The sequence below is a fragment of the Trachymyrmex cornetzi genome, unplaced genomic scaffold, assembly GCF_001594075.2.
Source record: "Trachymyrmex cornetzi isolate Tcor2-1 unplaced genomic scaffold, Tcor1.1 scaffold4, whole genome shotgun sequence".
In the NCBI taxonomy this organism is placed as follows: Eukaryota; Metazoa; Arthropoda; class Insecta; order Hymenoptera; family Formicidae; genus Trachymyrmex; species Trachymyrmex cornetzi.
In genome coordinates this window covers 1,210,903-1,230,683 of record NW_017298743.1, presented here as the reverse complement: position 1 = coordinate 1,230,683, position 19,781 = coordinate 1,210,903, and the positions used below count along the sequence as shown (strand labels likewise).

The following is a 19,781-nucleotide window of genomic DNA, read 5'->3' as shown; positions in this document are numbered from 1 at the left end:
TGTTACGAAAGAAATTATAGTCATCATTGTGTTGTTTTCATTTTTAATATGGATTAATAATAAATGAATGATTAAATAAAATAGTTCAATAAAATAAAGAAACCTAACTTGAGAAGAAGAAAAATTATAAATATAATAAAGAGAATTTACCGATGACTCCGATGACTTTGGCGGTTCCGGGGAAGCCATTTGTTTTGCCATGTGCAAATGATGCATCATAGCGCCTAGTCGGTCTCGTTCTTTTTGCAACTGAATTTCTAACTGCGACACTACTTGCATCTGGACCCTGGCTTGCGCTGTCGATCGGTCATCCAATGTGTGCTCTGTATTTAAGTGTCTGCAATATTTCAGGATTAATTACGGTTTATTTTAATTCAACATGCTGCAGTTTCAATCCCTCTTGTTCTCTCTCTTTCTTTTAATGCATATATTACGATGTTAATATTAAGAAAATGATGGACAAAATTAAATTATTTATAATATTTTAACATAATATATATAATCATTTATTGATCCTTCCGTTAAATTAAATTAAATAATAAAAAAGAATATAAGTAAAATTATATATAAAATTCAAATAAATTTTCAATTAAATTTATTATCGTTACGTTTATGTTTCATATACACAAAAATTTCATTTTAAATTATTTAATATTTTAGCACAATGTCGTATCGTCGTGGCAGATCTAATAAAGATTTATATCATTAATTTAAAAGCTCTGCAGTCTTTAACTTAATTCGATTTTAAAGCAAATGATTAAAAATTAAGTAATTTGCAGCCTATGTTTATCAATAAAAAACATGGAAATGTGAGAAAAACAGTCAGAATTATCTTGCAAGAGTAGCAAAAAAATCTGCGCGTCAGAAAGCCACGAAAAATCCGGAGCACGTAACGCTTCCATTCTCCGACTACAAGAGCTCAAACCCCCAGGAGACGGCAGGACAGAAAATTAAGCTTCGCCGCGTCGTAGGTAGAGGATGGGGGTGCCAACAACGCCAACAAGATTCCGTATTTAAGAATTTCCGTAATCCTTCTTCGTCGACGGAACGGACGGCTGTATCGACGGGAGTGGAAAAGGGTGGCGAGAGGAGCGGATCGGTCGGTTGAAAGAACGAAGATGCGGGAAGGTCGAGGGAGTTTGAACGAACGAACTGACGGGGGAAAGGGACAGAAAGGGATTAGACTGAGGGGCATAACGATGCGGTCGAATGTCGTGAATATTAATGAGACAAAGGTAATTAGCGTTTTTCTTTTTTTTTAAGTAACGGCTTGTTTGAGGGAGAGTTTGCACTGAGACGAGCTACGTGATTACGAAGGATCTTTCGGATGGGATGGAGCTACGACGAGCTTGCGGTTGCGGCTCGAAGCCGATGAGCGAAAACGCCTGATGTCAATGAGATATGCTGACACGGGCGATTTTTCTACACTTTCTTTACCTCATTCTCCCTAATTTAATTACCGGACTTTATTCCTTCTATTTCTTCAGTTTTCTGCACACAAGATATTCGTATAGTTCCTCTTTTCTATCTGCTTGGAAATATCTGCTGTTTGTCTCTCTAAAATATATCGCGTTTTTATTTCGATTCATCATTAATCTGAATCTTTATATTATTAGTAGAAAGTACTAAGTATTAAGAAATACTTGCACAAAAATTTGTTATTTGATAGCTGGAAGGAAATTTTACTGAATTTGCAATGGAAGTCGGATAACGGATGATCCTTAGATGTCGAAAATACAATTAAGAAAATATATATAAAAAAAAATTAATCGAAAAACTCACTTAAGGAATGCTTGATAGTCTTCACAAATTACTTCACAGCCTGGCCACTTGCACACCCCATGGCCATAGAGGGGATGAACCTTGTCGTTGCAGGAGGCATCCAGCGGCTTCTCGTCCATCGGTGTTGTACCATTCACCTCGGACCGTCGGCTCGAAGCTATCGAATTCAGAATGCCTGCGATAGTTCGGTAAACGAACGTCGCATTCGCAAAAAAATAAAACATAAGCATGGAGAAATTAGAATACAGAAACGAGCGAGCTTGAGATCAACAGAGAAGCGTGAAAGTATTGTTTTACCGTTCAATCCAGAATTCGATTTCGCCACGTTGGAATTCTGGTGGGATTCCGGTGTATCCGAGGGCTCTGACTTCCATGATGGTAGATTATCACCTGGTGGCAAACCTGTTTAATTTAGAAAAAAGCACCCATTTGAAAATGATTAAGCGAAGAGATAATAATCGCCATAATTTCCATAAAAAATAGACTTATCGTTGAATTTTCGTAATTAAGATAGAAAATGAAAAGGAAATGTAATTGCTTAGAAACATATATCACATCACATGATCATATCACATGATCATATCAGTAAAAATCTTAATAAACAGTAAAAAAAGTATACCATAAATATTTAAACAGCATAGCTCACCAAACAATCTGTCGTTATTAGTAATCATTTAACGTCAAAATGACGATAAATAATGTCAGATAATAAACAATATAATTCGCAATAATATTCAGTGCAATTTTGATACAATCACACGTGAAGCAAACATGCATGTGGATGAAAGACGAAGCAACGCGTCGACAAGGAGGAATAGGAGAAATTGAGAATGCTGAGAACGATAAAATTAAAAGATAAGATAGTTAAACTTTTGAGAGTTGAAGAAAATGGAGAGGACATAGCAAGCAGTGGGAATAGGGCCAAATGCATGGTCGAGAATAACGGCTAGATTCATTTCATGTATGAACTCTCGAATTTGAAGCATCTGACGATGAATCACGGTTGCTATTTCGAATGATCCTTTCGAACATATGTATCACGTACCTATACGTACAAGTATCAGAAGAGAGAGCATCGTTGGAGCGAGCACCGGTTTGTAATCGAAACGCTTTTGTGTAAAAGTTTTGTCCAGGGTAAAAAACAAGAAAGGGAGACGCAAGGGAGAATGGAAGAAGAGAAGAAGTAAATGAAATTAAAGTGAAGAAAAAAATAAAGAAATAAAGAGACGTAGCGCACAGAGGTTCGAAAGGATTATGTAGGAGATACTGAATCGTTTTAGTTTAAAACTAAAGGGATGCCTCCAGTATCAAAGCTTATCTTTGTCTTTGCGTACGTGCTACTGATGACATGTGATTCCTATGACACGAGTATGTCACGCGTCGCAGCAAATAGACTCGTGTGTTCGGTTGCGGTATGTGATTGTCTTGATAACGAATTCCTATGTTTATGCAATGTAACCGTGTTAGAATGTGACAATAACACGCGAGTTAAAAATATACGTTTGCATAATCCTTTTATCACGAACGTGAACATGCGTTGATAAAAACGTCGACTTCTTGATGATAGAGATATGTACCGATGCAGAACACGTGCAAGATATTAAAACAACGACCAACAATTATCTTTGAAAAAGCTATTCACGCATTCGTAAGATACAAATATCATTTTTAAGAATTAAAAAAAGTCTTGATCATCTTTTTGAGAATAATTCTTCGTTTTATATATAAAGAACAGACTTAATCAAATCTAAGATTCCATCTAGATGAGATTTCGTATTTAAAATGTAGCTTAATTATAGACCTGACCTGTTCTAAGTCTAAACGCTTCAAATCTTTTTACTGAAGTAATATTTAATATATTATAACTATTGATTAAAATGTGAAAGATTAATAATCACTATTATAAAACTTATAGTTTATTTTAACGTCGTTGAATTTCGTATATTATATATCGTTGAAAATATATTTTAATACACTCTATTGGAATCACAAATATATCTTATGTTCACACTTTATTAAAATCTAATCGTATTAAAAAATTTGATTATTAAAGCATACCGAAATATCTTTAATCAAGCACATTAATTTTGTTTAAATAAATACCTGAAGAAGGATTATGGCCTTGAAGACTCAGCCCTTGCTGCAACAGATACTGCCTCTGTGTAATCTGTAGTTGCTGTATCAGTTGCTGTTGTTGAATCGCTAGCTGCTGAAGAGGCGCCGATGCTTTCTTTTTGTCCGCCGTTTGCAATAAATGCGTCTGCTGAAATAAGTTCAGCTGCAATTGTTCCTGCAGTTGTTGCATTGCCTGTTCCAATTGTTTCTTGTTAAGTTCCGCGAGTTGATGCTGATGCTAAAACAAATCAGAAGCCAATGTGCAAATGTATAAAGTAAAAAGTGAGCCGAAACGTTTAAAGCTTTGCAATTGAATACAATTGATACTAGATTTAAATTGCGTCCTACTAACCGCGCTTAACTCTTATTTGTCCGATATATCCCTTTATTTAATTTTTGATATGTATAATTTATGAAAAAAAGAAAAGGAAAAAAGGAGAAAGAGAACTCCATTATGTTTTCATTTTATAAACATTATATTAATTATAGCCTTCCTGCACAGAATTGTCTCTTAATTAAAAAAAAGATATAGGTATAATTAATTACAAATCAAACGATATCGTCGACAGTTTATTATTAAACGTCAGGCACAAAAGTGAACATTTCGCTCTCTTGCCAAATTAGTTGGCCGGAATAAAAAGGAGAGGAAAAAAGGGCGGCACTTGCGTCTTGGAATGATGAATAAATCACAGGCGCAGATAATTCGCGGCACCAAGGGGGCAAGAAGATAGAGGGCAGTTGATGGGTAGCTCGAAGACAAACAACGAGACACAACGGCTGATGGCGATGCTTAATTGCTTACCTCACCCTCCAGACTAACTCCCTCCGCCTATTTCATTTCTCGGTCTCTCTCGTGCGCCTCGAGGATATTTTAAAACAAACTTCGAGGTACGCACCCTTTATCATATTACTATAAACGAACACTCTGCACGATTAATGGGCGCAAACACGTTCTCGCTAATAAGCATTTTCCATGTTCATGTTAAGCATAAGATTTCTTTATATTTTGTATTTACTCTATACTTTATACATTTTCCCCGCAATAAATTTTGACAACGTTCAAGAAATTTTCAAGCAACACACATTTATAGCAGGGTTGGCCTTTAATTTGACCTACAATTTAAACCTCGTACACATGGAAAGAACGGTTTTGTTAAAGTATCTAAAAATTTAGCTAGATACGGATCTGAAAATAGTTTTATCGGATCTTCAGAATAATTATATAGAACATTTAAAGATTGATAATAATATTGCAAAAATTAAATTAACATTTTAGTAACCAATTTAAGCGTCCTACATCATTTTGATGATCCAAAAATTATTTTCAGGTCTGTATCTAAATTTTTAGATACTTCAGTATTCTTAAATACTTCAGCATTCTTTCCCTGTACCTAACATTTATTCGTCTTTACTAATCAAATTTTATGTGAGCATTAAAAGTTATCGTTACGTGACCAATGATTTCTGAGAAAATGATTGAACAAAAAAAAAACGTTCTCTAATTTGATGTTCGGCGCATTTCTTTCTCTTGAAAGAATAGTTTCTGCTACAATAAATGACACGGTGCCATGAAAAATATTTGTTGTCGCTTACGTTGGTATTTTTGAAAAGGAATATCAGAGTGCTTATTGGATCGTAGGCGCCAGGATAACACTGTGGCTGGATAGCAAAAGTGGTTCGCGCGACGTGTATTGTTATCGTAACGATATAGAAGGGACTACCTGTTTACACAGACCGAGTATCAACCCTCTCGCTATAGCATCGAACTTCCCGGCAGTCCGCCACGAATTGCGCGTACACCGAAATTCAAAACCTCTTTTAAGATTAGCTTCCTCACGAAAGTGTCTTACGTTTCCGTTTCGTTTGTTCAATTAAGAGTTAAATTTAAGATACTATGTCATTAAATTACAATGTTATATTTGCATCGCAGAGCGTATTTTGATCGAGTTTTACGCAAAATGAAAATGTACGTATTCGTATAAAAGTTATGAAAGATTTCAGCCGACAAATTTATCCATTAAGTAAATAACTGTGAAATAGTTATTTTCGTTGAAAGTAGAACAGCTTTTTTGTACGAGAGTCTCTAATTCGTGACTATTACCTTGGCCAATTTCTTAATTGATTAACGTTGTTATTAGACGTTATTAGTGAAATTGTACATTAGTGACACCATACATAATAAATAAATCGATGAAAGGGATAAAATTGGAAAAACGTTTTAGCTATACCTAATTTATATCGCATTACTAATTGCTTTGACGACTAAATTGTTTCTCTTAATGTAATATGAAACCCTTTTTCCTTTTTACCCAATACTTTTATATAATGTAAAATAAAACAATTAGAAATATTTCAGGAATATTTGTCACAATAAGTTAAGATATTAAATTGCTATTAAAATTATGATAAAAACTGGCGATTAATTTAATTTGAAACTATAAATTTAATTATTATTTCAATTTGATTGCGTTGTAAATTCAATAGTAATGGGCGCGCAATTTAAAGCACTAAAAAGATGTACATAAAATGTGCATAGAAATGTTATTAAAAAGACTAAGATCTAGTTGCGATCGTTTATAGGCTTCTTCCTTAATTATTTAAATTACTCGTATAATAATCTAGATGAACTTATTATATTGTTAAGGAATATTTCACTTACGTTCTTTAAAGAAGAGAAGTAACCAAATCGCTCCTGATTAGATGCATGATCGGAAGATGAATCCTGCAATTTAATGCGATGTTGTGACTGAAGAAATTGAAAAAATAAAAAATGCAAAAGATGAAAATCAAGGTAAAAATTTTATATTGCAAAATTATACATATAAAAACAAAAATAGATATAATATTAAAACTTGATTCAAAATTAATTCATTTTAAGTACATTGATTAAGTACATTTTTTTTTTGAAGAATGAAATTTACCTGATGGTGTTGCTGTTGCTGTTGCTGCATGTACAACGTGTGCTGCTGCATAAAGGATTGCAGTTGCGTGGGGCTGAGTATGTGTTGCTGCAGCAGTTGTTGCATCTGATGGAGGCCGCTCGCCGAGCTGAGCATCATCTGCGAGGGGGTCTGCGACGGCGGAGCCCCTGGCGGGCCACCGGGTGGCGGACCCTGGGAAGGATTCGGTGGTGAACCCCTCTGTGGGGCTTGCGGGCTTTGATGCGGGCTAGGTTGGGGCCCTGGTGCCCCTGAGCTGGGCTGTTGCGACTGCTGCGTGATGATTGGCTGCTTTTGCTGGGTCATGGGTGCTGGTGTCACTGCGTGTCCGGCGGGACTGAGCTTCCCATTGCTTTGGTACTCGATAGTGAGATCCTGCTGCTGTTGCTGCTGCTGATCAGCAACACCGCTGCCGCCGCCGCCGGTCTCCGCTATATTGCTTCTGCCGGAGTCGCGATTGCGGACCGTAGACAGGCGATCCCTGTCGCGGCACTCGCGGTCCCGCGACGAGAAGACGCTGTCGCGCGATTGTTGTTGCTGCTGCTTCAGGGCTGCAAACAGCGAAGTAGCCTGCAATATGAAAATGGAGATCGAGAGCTCGATCAAAGGCTGTTGCGAGCTGCCTTGTGGAGAAATCATAGTAACTCCGTGTCGTGAAAAATCAAAAATCGTAACTATATACTACATATTATAAATATTTAAATCAAAATCGGCCGGTATTTACGCAGCGGCAAATTTCGAGATAAGAGACGAGAGTTAAATGAGAAAGATAGCGCGAGAGACGCGGGACCATGAGGGAGCAAAAGAACAGCTCCGGGCGGAATATTCATGATATAAATGCCACGTAATGTACATGCGTTAAACTTCTACCGTATTTTGAACAATATTGATCTTATCTAATAGTATTCGAGCGCGCGGGCCAGCCTCGACTGCTCCGTCATCATTGGCTGGCTCGAAGGAAAACTCGCTGTTGTCTGAATGACGTCGGTTAGAGTCTCCTCGGCTGTTTACACAGCGGGATTTGTTTTATTAAGTTCCATCATCAAGCAGATTGTCGAGTGTAAAGGCGGAATCGAGCTTCTCTTCTGCCCGCTTCTCGCGAGGGTCGAAACTTTCGAGCGCGTTCCAGATGTCTCGATAAGTTCATTATTATTATTGTGTTATTGTATGATATAATGGGGCACTTTTAGACAATGTTATTTGAGAAATTTATTACCCTTTATTACCATAAGATGTATTTCATCGTAGAAATAACTAGCCTTTGCGCTTCTAGAAGTTTAGCGATAATAATCAATAAATTTTCTAATATAAAGATAATACGTTTTAAAAAACGTCGTTTTTTTAATTTAATATTCTTCATAAACATACAAAACATAATATAATTTAAACATAACTTTTAAATTATTATTAAATAATTTAAACATACACCAGACACAAAACGTCATCAAAATAATATAAAAATTTTATATACTTTGGCGAATCGTATTATTTTCTGATGAAACTTTAAATAATTTAAATTTTATTGCACAATAAAAATATTTGTTGTAAAATATTATAAAAAAATATTTATCACAAAGTAAATTAGATTAGATTTCATTTGCCGTTATGCGTATGCACGTAATTTATATTATTGAGTAATTTAAATTATTTTTCACATTATATTATGTTATTTTAATGATATGTCAAATAAGATGCTGTGTATCAATAACTTTAATCAATATAAATACTTTACTACAGTGTATATGTGAAATATACAATAATAGTATCAACAATCGTGAATTACAATGAAACGAATGAGTAAGCCACTTGTCTTATACAGGATGTCTCGTAAAAACTGCAACTGCTGAAGGAGAGATACTTAAGATCAATTTGAGAAAAAAATCCTAATAATAAAATATTAAGGTGATTATAATTTTTCACAATATAATATATATTAATAATTATATAGAAATAATAATCTTCGCATGCAAATCGTTATATTGTTATTAACAAGAGGCGATACAATTAGCTTCCGCGTTTAGCACTTTATGTTGTATCATACCTGAACGCGCAAATTTTAAGAGATACGATTCACTAACTTTTAATTACTTATAATTTAAAAACTATTCTAGTCTCATGGGGAAAAACAAGTAGCCGTTATAACTAAAAATAACGGCGTGTGGTAACTAAATAGATGTAAAATATGGATAGTTAAGATATAGGAAATATAGGAATCGTAGCTATATATAATGTCTTAGCTATGATACTTATATTATGGCAGAAACAGTAAACTATTTCGCCGTAGTTGATAAAATAATTACGGCAGTAAAACTATTTTAACAAAATTAGCTATGGCAGGGCAATTTTTTTTTCCATACTCGACATTTTAGTATTAAAATTTTCATCTTAAATAATTTCAGGAATTTACTTTTAAGCGTTCTTATAATATCTTTATAGAACATCCTATATATCGCTCTATTTATTCTTGTAAACAATTATCGTAAGTATATATTACATCACGTACAACAACAAGCAAAATGATGTACAAGACACGTTCAGCTGAAAATATTTCCAATTCGAGTGTTCGATGGCCTTGCACTTCGTGCCTTCGTCGGAACCGAATTGCATAACAAACAATCATCACGCAACAAAGTAATTACTACAAACACACGTGTCTGGGAGACGCATCGCTTGTGCAAATATTTATCATCACAAGGATCCATTGGACAGCAAAACAGCTTGTCGAAGACGTTCGTGTGCGTTTTCCGCGATGTGTTTATTCCGCGAATATATTCTTTCTTCTTTTTTTGCATCTTTACATGACAAAACTTTTGTCGAGCTACTATCATTGAAATATCAAATGATGCAAAATTGCTTACTCTTCGTCAATTGTGTTCTAGTCAACAAAAATAATTGTGCAATCATAACATGCGTGGCAAAAATGTGTTTATAATGAAATATTGTTTATAACTGTATTGTCATAAAAATTCCGTGCTAAAGAGCAATAAAATTCCTTGTTAAAATACAATTGCAATGATAATTGATGTGTAAAAAAGTGACGTAAAAACTAGTTAATCCACAAAAAATAATTTACGTAAGACTGCTGCTTTTCTAGCGGGCTACTATATACTAAGCATAAAATCATTCTCATGTGAGATTAATTTGCGCTATTCTATTACTAACGATTGGCAGGGCTTATGCAATCCAGTCGACCAAAGCTTGGTCTTCTCGAATCAAACATCCTATCAGACACCGAAGACGTTGGAAGATAAATTTAAAATACGTTTGCCTTTACATACGGGCCTACGAAACGATTGTCTCTCGGGCGGAAGGCCGTGTGTCTCTTGCAAATCCAGCATGCCGAGTCCTATGCTAATCTTATTTGTGTACGATTACGTATGTTTATAACATGCAAAGAAATTCCGCGGCGCGCGTTATCAGTGTTTAGTCAGGAGCGCCAGCGCGTGGCATTTCAGGGCAAAGTCTGTGAGGTAGAGGAAAGAAAGGAAAGGGAATAGAAAACGACAGAGTCGGAGGCGGCGAAGGAAAACAGACGTAAAGGCACTCACAGAATTTGGCGCGTGTGCATTTGGGACTGCAGCACTTCCGAATTTTTCTTCTTTCCATTACCGGGCATAGCTACGAACCCCCGCAGTTAACATTTTCATTTTACGCAATCAAACAGCTCTGTGTGTTATTCATACAATAGTTACTCGCTTATTTGTCTGATAATCATTACTAAACATGACGGTTAGCATGTGGTAATACTTGGAATTTAAATTATCTGATATTGGCTTGTGAACTATATGAATAAATATGTATGCCGTCGTCATGCCACGTGTAAAAATAACAATGTTGCTTTTCCTAATTTTGAAAGTAACAATATTATGTATCAAGCGAATAAATATTCCAAGTCTCTTTGCATGTATTTAAATACTTTTGAAGATTAGCATACAACTATTACATAAATTGCCTGCAACTCTTATTATAAAGAGTGAAAGACCACGTGCACCTTCAGATTGTGAGGTTCGACATCGTTTGCCCACAGAATTAATAAAATGTGACGATCAGCAGAACTGGTTTAATCCACTTCGGCTCATAGCGGTTCTTCGCAGAGGTCGACCTTTAATTCCTTAATTAATTCCAACCCCGCGTCTCTCTTAATGAAGAAACGAAGAATCTTAAAACCGAAAACCGCGACAACGCGGAAGGGATAACGATTCTCGTCGCGAAAACGTAAGAGTTTTCAGGGGGAAGCGGGCGGAGAGCAAAGGGAAAAGACGATGAAGTTCGACGTGTGTACACGAGGGGTGGGGGGAGAGGGGTAAAGGAAAAAGATATAAGAGTACGAAAGAATGAAAGTATAAGGGCCGACGCTGAAGGGCCATCGACTACAGATAAGAGGGACTCCTAAGACTCTTTTAAGAAAAGGTTAAATAAAGGTCGGAGGCTGTGTGCTTGTTGTTGGCTGTTCAGATTCCTTCGACCCCCGCCCACCCCTCTTGCGCCCCTCATTCCCTCACGGGTACCACGCGTAACCCCACTTATTTGAATCCTGGAGGCTTCTTCGAGTTCAACCCCCTCGCGCGGGCTCTCATATCTTTTATATATTAGAATTTTCACCAACGTTTCCTCGCAAAAGCTCCGCTCTGTTTACTGTTTGGATTTATTCCCCCGCTGCAGCAACCTCTCTTACTGAAACTCCCGTGGCTGTATATGAGTTCCTTATATACATCCTCGCCGTGATACTTTCGGTTCTCCACGTTGCCAAACGTTCTACTACGCTTCATCTGCTGGCATAAGGGTGCCCTCGCAAAAATCTGCCAATGTTCAGGAGTTTAGGCAAATCTCTGACTCATCACTATTTTTGGCTAAATATTTAACAATTTTCGTAAATGTACTAAAAACGATTCTATGTGTAAACTTCTATATATAAACTCATAAAATATAATGTAATTTTGTTTTCAACCGTGGAAATATACCAAAATGAGAAATGTAAAATTCAAAGAACATTTCATATACGAATGCTATATGTAATTAAATAAAATTTTCTTTGAAAACATAATAATAAGAATTTAAATCAAGTACTATATATTCTTTGAATAACAATAAGATACGTGTCTAATTTAGAATTATTTATCAGTCTCTAATTGAAGTAATCGATTCGATAATTTGTACCCAAAAAGAAGTTTTGAGATCTAACGAGAATCTCTAGGAACAAAAATTGAATATAACCACCTAATGATGCAATTGTAATGATTTAATAACGAACGATCAACGCCAATCGTTTTGTAATTGTTCACTAGGTGGAAAAAAGGAGAATATCGATATCAGCCGATAGGCGGAAATGAATACAAAACGGGTATCGAAATTTCTGTTGTGTAGGCGATTGTTCGATAGCCGGCGAACATCGGCCGTGTTTTAAACCGGTGGGATATCGTTAGATTTTAAACTCGTTACAGGCACGCTGTCAGGAGTGTTTATTCAGCGCGCTTTTCTGCATGTCGACGATGCGCGGACTAAGCTACGTGCGTCGAGTCTCGTTCGATGCTTTGTGTGTGCAGACTCGCTCGCGTTACAGATACTTTTACATGGGAAAAAAGCCAACGAAAAGAGTTGGACGTTTAAATTGATACCGCATCGACGATCTACTTGCACGATGAATTCAAATCAGATTCCATGTCGATTCTTTATTTGTATTTTGCATTCACCTGCCTATTTTACTTCACAGTTTTGATGTACGTATAGCTGCTTTATCAGCCGTCCAATTGATTACATGTAAATTTTTCAAATTTAATTTAATCTGGAGGTCGATGTTTTAAACATATCAAAGTAGATAAACATATCATTTGTACACAAACACGGAAAGATAGTTTTACCGAAGTATCTAAAAATTTAGCTACATATAAGTCTAAAAATAACTTTGTTTAACTATCAAAATAATTATGTAAGACACTTAAGCTGGTTGCTAGAATATTAAAATATTTTGCAGCATTGCTAATCATATTTGAGTTTCCTTCATAATTATTTTGATGGTCCAATAAAATTATTTTCAGATATGTAACTAAATTTTTAAATATTCCAACAAAATCGTTCTTTCCGTGAAGGTATCGATTAGAAAGATGACAATATAAATTTAATTTTTATTTAAAAAATAATTTTTTTTTCTATGTAATATACTGCTATAGCAGATAAGAAATATAAAACGCGAATTTTTCTATTCTTCAATTAAATTAATTTATAGACGCGTGTATAACAATTATATGAATTGAAAATATTTCTAGATCGTGTGATACAAACAAAGTGAGACAGAGACCATCAAAATTATCATACATTATGTATGAGATGGTTTAAAAAGATTTACTTGATATTACAGTACGATACTAGGTTCTCTCAAGATACAAAAGAATAATGGAATTAAAAACCGGAAGACCGCATTCTCAACAGAGTTAACACCTGGTCCCCTTTATCTGTCGAAATTCTCTTTTGGGTTTCAGTCGCAAGAGCAAAAAGGGAAGAGTAGCGAAGGGCAAAACAAGGGTTGGTGAGGTGTCCCTATCTCTCGTTTCGTATTCACGCGGTCGCGGGCCAATCAGAGGCGCGTCTCTTTACACCCGCCTCCTGTTGACGTTTGTCATAATATTTTAATATTAAATCGCGTTACGGGCAGTCATGCGCTCGCATAATCAGACGTTACTCACTGGCCCGAGTGTGTGTAAGAGTCTTACGAACGTGCGCGAGAGGAAGAGTGGAAGAAGGGAGGATGAGCAGACGCGACACGAGTATTCGACGTCCCCATCGTTTCGTGAGAAATGTGGAATACAAATTACCCTACAGATTCCAACCCCCTGTCACTATCATTGCCAAGTTCGAAGAGAATGAGAATTTGGGAATAATAAATATCTGGGCACCACAGAAAACGTTCGCTAAGGGTGTCTAGCTTACGCGTAAGAGATGTAGACAATTGAAAAGATTTTTAACGTAATGTGTACCTATTTATTTTATTTCTTATCTTCAAGAATTATATATATTATAAATAATTAATTATATTTTTAAAAATATATAAAGTACACAGAGAGATAGTACCGTTGGTTGAATGAATTTGATTTATGTAATTGGAAACGCTTTTCTAACAAAAGAGACCTCCCAGCCCGAGTGAAACGTCCGCAACTTTGCACTTTCCGTTCAGGCTGCAAATATGTCCGTCTCGGAGAAAATAATCGCGAGAGGTGTGTCGCGTTCAGCTAGAAACGTCACTTACGCCCTTTCGGCGAGCGAAGGGATATCGGCTAGTGACTTGACGTGACTTCTGAAAGGACGTGCAATATTGAAAGGAATTAACGATTCCGCGAGCGTCCGTTTTGGTCCAACGGTCCGACGAACGTTTCACGTGCTGCGGAAAAGAGAAAAGGGGCGGAATTGCCTGGGTGGTAGTACGGGCAGGTTTCCTGGGACGATTGACTAGCCATGGCGGATATTTGGAGAATGGCTAGGACCAAGCGGACGGAATGTCTCTGGTCTCAATCGTTAACGGGCTGTGTACATTATAGATGGCCTCGTGATTGGTTCGTCAGCCTCTCAAAAACTCGAACTCATCGCCGTCGACCTCCTCCGCCTTCTCTCCTCGCTCGCCCTTTCCCTCTCACTCCTCCACCGAGCCCTCAATGCCGGAGTTCCGGAGTTACCTGGTCGTCGCCACTCGTTTCGAAGGTTTATTTTAGTGCAGCGACGCGACCGAACGGATGACGATCCTGGACTTCTATCGAAGCTGATTCTCCCGACTGACAATGTAGAAGCGCCCTTCCATTGATATCAATTAGTACGATTCGCTAACCTTCGTTCGCCAGGATTCCGTTCTCTTGCCGAGTTTGTTCATCGTCTGACGGTGTCTCGATCGTTACAAAAATTCTTGATTGAATTATCGTCATCATTTGCAATCGCCAAATTGCACGCGTCCAAATTTTGGGTAGTATTACGATAAATGTTATCAATTATTCAGCCCTGATCTCATGTGAATATTATCGGAACAGTGGAAAAAATGATTTCTTAATCTTTAGAGATTGAGGGTCTATTTTTCAAATCTTAGTCTTTCTTTGTGAGCAATTAAGATTTATTTATAATTCATTGTTTCATTGTATTCCTTGCCTCAAAATATGACATAATTTCAGCACCACTTATAGTTTTTTCGTCCTATATGGTTCAAGGAATCTTCAAAGATGGCTTGAAATAATTAATGATAATGATATTTTAATAATGCTAATTGCTTCTCTTATGTAATGTTTATAATCCTGTTTAAAGAATACTCTATTTGAAGACTCTGTTTAAATAGAAACAGTTTATAGTCATTTCTTCGTCTACCTCAACATATTCTATATTTCTGGACAATTAATGGTGCAAATAATCATCTCGTCGGCTATCCGCAGGAAAATATTTACGCGAGTATTAAATATGTTTACGTTGCTCTTGACGTATTTTATAAATGAGGAAGGCCTTGTGTGAAAAAGAGTGGCCTTTCGGCGCTCACGGAATAACGTGACGGACGCGGCGCAAAGGAAGAAACAAAGATCGCTGGCATTATGCAAGGTAAACGTTGCCCGTGGTATGCTCTCCCGTAGGTATCCGCTGTCTGTGTGTACAGGAATTAACGCATAGAGGTGTGGGACTGTCGCAGCTGGATAGGCGAGATACAGGAGATCGAGGCTGTCCAGAGAGATGGAACCGAAGAGACGAAGGGAGCGAGAAAGTGTGCGTGCGAACCCGTCCGCAAGAGCATAGGGCCGACATCGGCAGAGGGTGAGAAACGAGAACGGATGAACAGAGAAACCGGAACAGAGGGTGCATCGGAGAGAGTAATTTCGACATTCTGCGGGTTTGCTTACATCCATCGGTTCAGCGATTTCCGCGTACGCATTGCGAAATGTGCAACGTCGTACGTGTCGCTGAAGAGACAATCTCCAATTTCTTCTCTCCAATTTCGACAGAATACGTGCTTCCGGCTGGGTACAAATGATAAAGAAAAAGTTAAAGCCACATATTATTTGATTCCTTGATTAATTTATCGATTTTTTAAAGCAAAATATTGTAAAGAGTATTTATCGGTAATTTACTATGTTAAATATTTTTATAATTACTTCTTCAATTGCTTACATTGAAAAAAATACTCCTTTGGATAATTACGTAATCATAAATGTGAAATAAATAAATTTGTTTAACAGTATAACGTCAAACTCTTAACAATAATTAGAAAATGGAAGGTATATGTGTATAATCCATGAAGATAAAAATAAGAAAGTGAGAGAAAATTTTCCCTCTATTAGTAAAGTCAAATGTTGTTTATATATACATGAAACAATCTGTTGTTCCATTGAAACAATGTTTAAAGTTTCTCTTCGAAGAAACAAGGAACTAGATGGATCCTTAGGCAATAGCCAGGTAATCTCTTCGCGCTGGAGAAGGTTGTGTTTTACTTTCATTCCGATTAATAATTCAGTATCAATTAGTGGCCGTTTGAATTATGAAGAGACCTTTCTTCGCTCCTGACTTTCCGGCTGGCGGATCTCGTGGCTTCCTTGCCAAAGGAACGAAGCAAAAAATAGGGAGTCGACGGGATACCTGCGCTCGGATCTCGTATGGTATATTACACCCGCACCGTTTTTGATTAAATTAAGTCAATTGCCGTAATAAGTACACCAGCACATCTAAAGCGTATGCTTTTACTTGATTAAGAGGTAATTATTCGAAATGTTTCAGTGTCAAACTTTCGGTACTCTTCCAGTTATTTTTCTTGGAAATTTTCCAACTTGGACGTAAAATCGAATCTAATAAGTTTATGTAAATTTCACGTATCACAATAAACGAGATAGTATAAAATTGAACTGCATGTCGAGAGAAATTCGTAAAACCTGCGATAAAACACGCTTCATGTTTTAAATACTCTTCATGTCTATTTTCCAAAAAAGGTAGCTCAAACACTGCCACGAAGGAACAACAATTTTCAGACTCCCGTTGTAGTTGTACAAACACCGTTAGACTTCTCCGTTACATCGAACGCGATATTGTAATATCGAGCAGCAGCAAACACGACTTCTATTAATTCCATTTTCGCAAAGATACAGTAGATTAACGAAGGATGGACGAAGGGTGGGGAACGAATAAGGGAGGAAGGAAGAGGTACGTAGAGAGAGAGAAAGAGAGAGTGAAGAGGCTGCTGAAAGAACATGGTGGACCAGAGAGGCCGCTGGAAGCCCTCGCTGATGCAGTGGAGGAAAGGAAAGGCTGACGAAGGCAAAACCGCCCCTGAAAAGTCTCAGGGGTGGAAAAGACTGGGACGATGGTTACCGCCAAGTGGATGTAATTTTTCCGTTGTTTGATTTTCATTAACGACTTGTGGCCAACGCGGACTGGCAACAAGGCAGGGGAGGTCCAAGAAACGGGAAATTATGCTCCACCAAACAGATGTATCCTTTATTTCATTTTCTTCGGTGAATGTAGTCAGAAGTTTATCCCAGCCGCTAGAGGCGGTTACGCGCTAATGGCAAAAGTCAGCAGGAAACAGAATATCTCGTGTTTTATCGCTCGGCATTATCGTCCAGCTGCAAAATATTCTGAAATAAGGTCAATGAGGAAGCTACGGAACGAGTTATATTCAGTATATCGGAAACAGAACGGCATAATAAAACGAGAAAATCAATTTGACAACTTTTAATTCGGACAGTTCCTTCAAACGTAATCCAATCACGAAAAGCTTTAGGTATTATACGTATAGACAGATAGACAGAAAGAAAAATAAATACAATTTTATTACAAAAATATTAATTAAGATATTTTTTTTACATGTATCACAAAAAAGTGACATCGAATTTATGTAACACATATAAGTAACGTTAATTCAGAAGTACAAAAGACTTAATATAAATTTCATAAAATTTTATATTATATATTAATTAATTAAATGTTGATAACACTGATATATTATACTACATTTTTTATACCTTATTATATTTTCATTAAGTAAATATAAAAATATATATGTATAAAAAAATATTAAGAGAATGCCTGAATCAAGATTGAAGAAGTTAATTACACCCTTCTGCAACTTAGCAAAAAAATAAAATTTTATTTACAATTTAGCACGGAATACATGTTCCTGTGTCAGAAAAGCAAAAAACCTCCGATGTAAGGACATATGGCTTCACACACACACAAGAGCGGCCCCAATGCGATTTTCCCAAAAAGACAGTGTGGACGCGATAAAAAAAAAAAGGCGCGGAGTGAATAATGGAAAGTGGCGAATTCCTTTTCTGGTAGTCGCGGGGCAGACGAGCTCCATTAAAGGTCTCTAAATCCCCGACGTATCCCGCCCCCTTGCGCTACGCGATTCACTCATCCCTGCAACCCCCCGATCCCTCTCGTAACCTCGCCGCGTACATGGATGGATCATGACCCAGCATACGGGTGTTCGCTTTTGCTCGTAGACGCATATTTATTCGCAGTCCATTTTGGTTTGTTTGCACAAACGAGAGAGTCCGTCAGGCCGACGACGGACCTCCGACCGCCGTCGCCTGATCGCCCCACTTTTCCGGGCACTTCGCTTTTGCATTCCTACGCCCACTCGATTCCGGGGATAAAAAACACAAGGGAAGCTGGCCGCCGATGTCCTTGACGTACTTTCGCGATTGCTTTATTGTAAAATCGCATCGCGAGCTTTCCGGGTTCATTTTTATAGCAGTGTTTGAGATGGCTTCATCTAATTATACGATCTTCATTTTATTTTTTATGTTTTCATTTATTGTTTTAAAAACATGTTCAATAATTTTAATGTGCCGTGGCATAGAATATCTTCAAAACTCTTTTACATTATCTCTCATCTCTGATTTTTTAATAGAAACAAAATTCCTAAGTCGCTTGACTCAGGAATGAATATGTCTGTTGGTTCCAAGAGGGAAGTCCCTTAAGGATTGCAGCGCATAAATCGAAGATATGTTTTGCATAGTTAGATAGCGTAATTTTGCAATTTTAAACGACTTAGGGATGAATATGATTCCAAGAGGGAAGTCCCTTAAGAGCTGCAGCACAAAAATTGAAACTACGTGAATATGAAAACGCATAAATAGCGCATAAATCCTGTGTATTTGATTTTCCAAATGGGTTGTTATTAACACGTGGGAGAGAGGGGGGGCTGACAGTCTATTCAGCCCCCACAAAAAAAAAATTTTTTTTTAGCTAAACGAAAATAGTGCAAAATTTTGAGAGCGCATAATTAGCGCATTATTATATAATTTATTCATTAAGATTTAGTTAAATGGGGGGGGGCAGGCAGACGTCAATTTAAGAAAATTTACTCAAATTATTATTTTATAAAACCAAAAATTTATAATTTAAATTAGATTGTGAAACAAATTATCAGTAAGTGTAATCACGTTAGCGAAATTCAATTAACAAAATTCTTCTCACACTTGTAAAATACATCTTCACCTCCTGGAAGAAACAATGATAAACGATAGTGACGCAAAAAGGAAGCGCGATCAAGAACATAGTACGCAAAGGGTTGCGGCATTCGAGTGACGTCAAACCGTTTTGAATTTCAAGCTCCACGCGGTTGGAATATCGGATGAGATTGTGGTTAAAAATTGTACAGTATTACTTAAGCCTCGTCTCGCCGAACTCGAGTTCTTGATGATACAATTAAGTCGGGCAACAGCGGATTTTCTGACTCGGAAAATTATCCAATATTTTTCACGCGCTGCGCGAGGGTACGTCGCCGGCCGAGGGACGAGCAAAGGGTGAGAAAAATGTCAGGTTGTTCCGGACTCAGGAATTAGAAGCGAAAGGGGGTGCGAGAATATTGAGAGTTGTACAAGGCGTCTTTAGATAGGACGAAAGGGTAGCTTCTTTCTAATGAAAAGTGGACCTGCTAAGATGTTTCTCGACAAGAATAAAGGTGCTTGCAACTAGCTTAAGTAAAAT

At 37.1% G+C, this 19,781-nt stretch overlaps 1 protein-coding gene across 13 annotated transcripts in view; it reads right to left on the bottom strand.

The window, feature by feature from the left end:
- The window catches only part of FoxP (forkhead box transcription factor P), a 301,004-nt gene that overhangs the window by 17,219 nt on the left and 264,004 nt on the right, over window positions 1-19,781 (bottom strand). For all 13 annotated transcript variants that reach the window (XM_018512303.1, XM_018512304.1, XM_018512300.1 and 10 more), the window contains 6 exons: window positions 6,819-7,406; window positions 6,557-6,619; window positions 3,886-4,135; window positions 2,080-2,184; window positions 1,783-1,957; window positions 151-337 (listed from right to left, as the gene is read on the bottom strand). In XM_018512303.1, coding sequence (XP_018367805.1) covers window positions 151-337; window positions 1,783-1,957; window positions 2,080-2,184; window positions 3,886-4,135; window positions 6,557-6,619; window positions 6,819-7,406 — 1,368 coding nt within the window. The remainder of the gene's footprint in view (window positions 1-150; window positions 338-1,782; window positions 1,958-2,079; window positions 2,185-3,885; window positions 4,136-6,556; window positions 6,620-6,818; window positions 7,407-19,781) is intronic.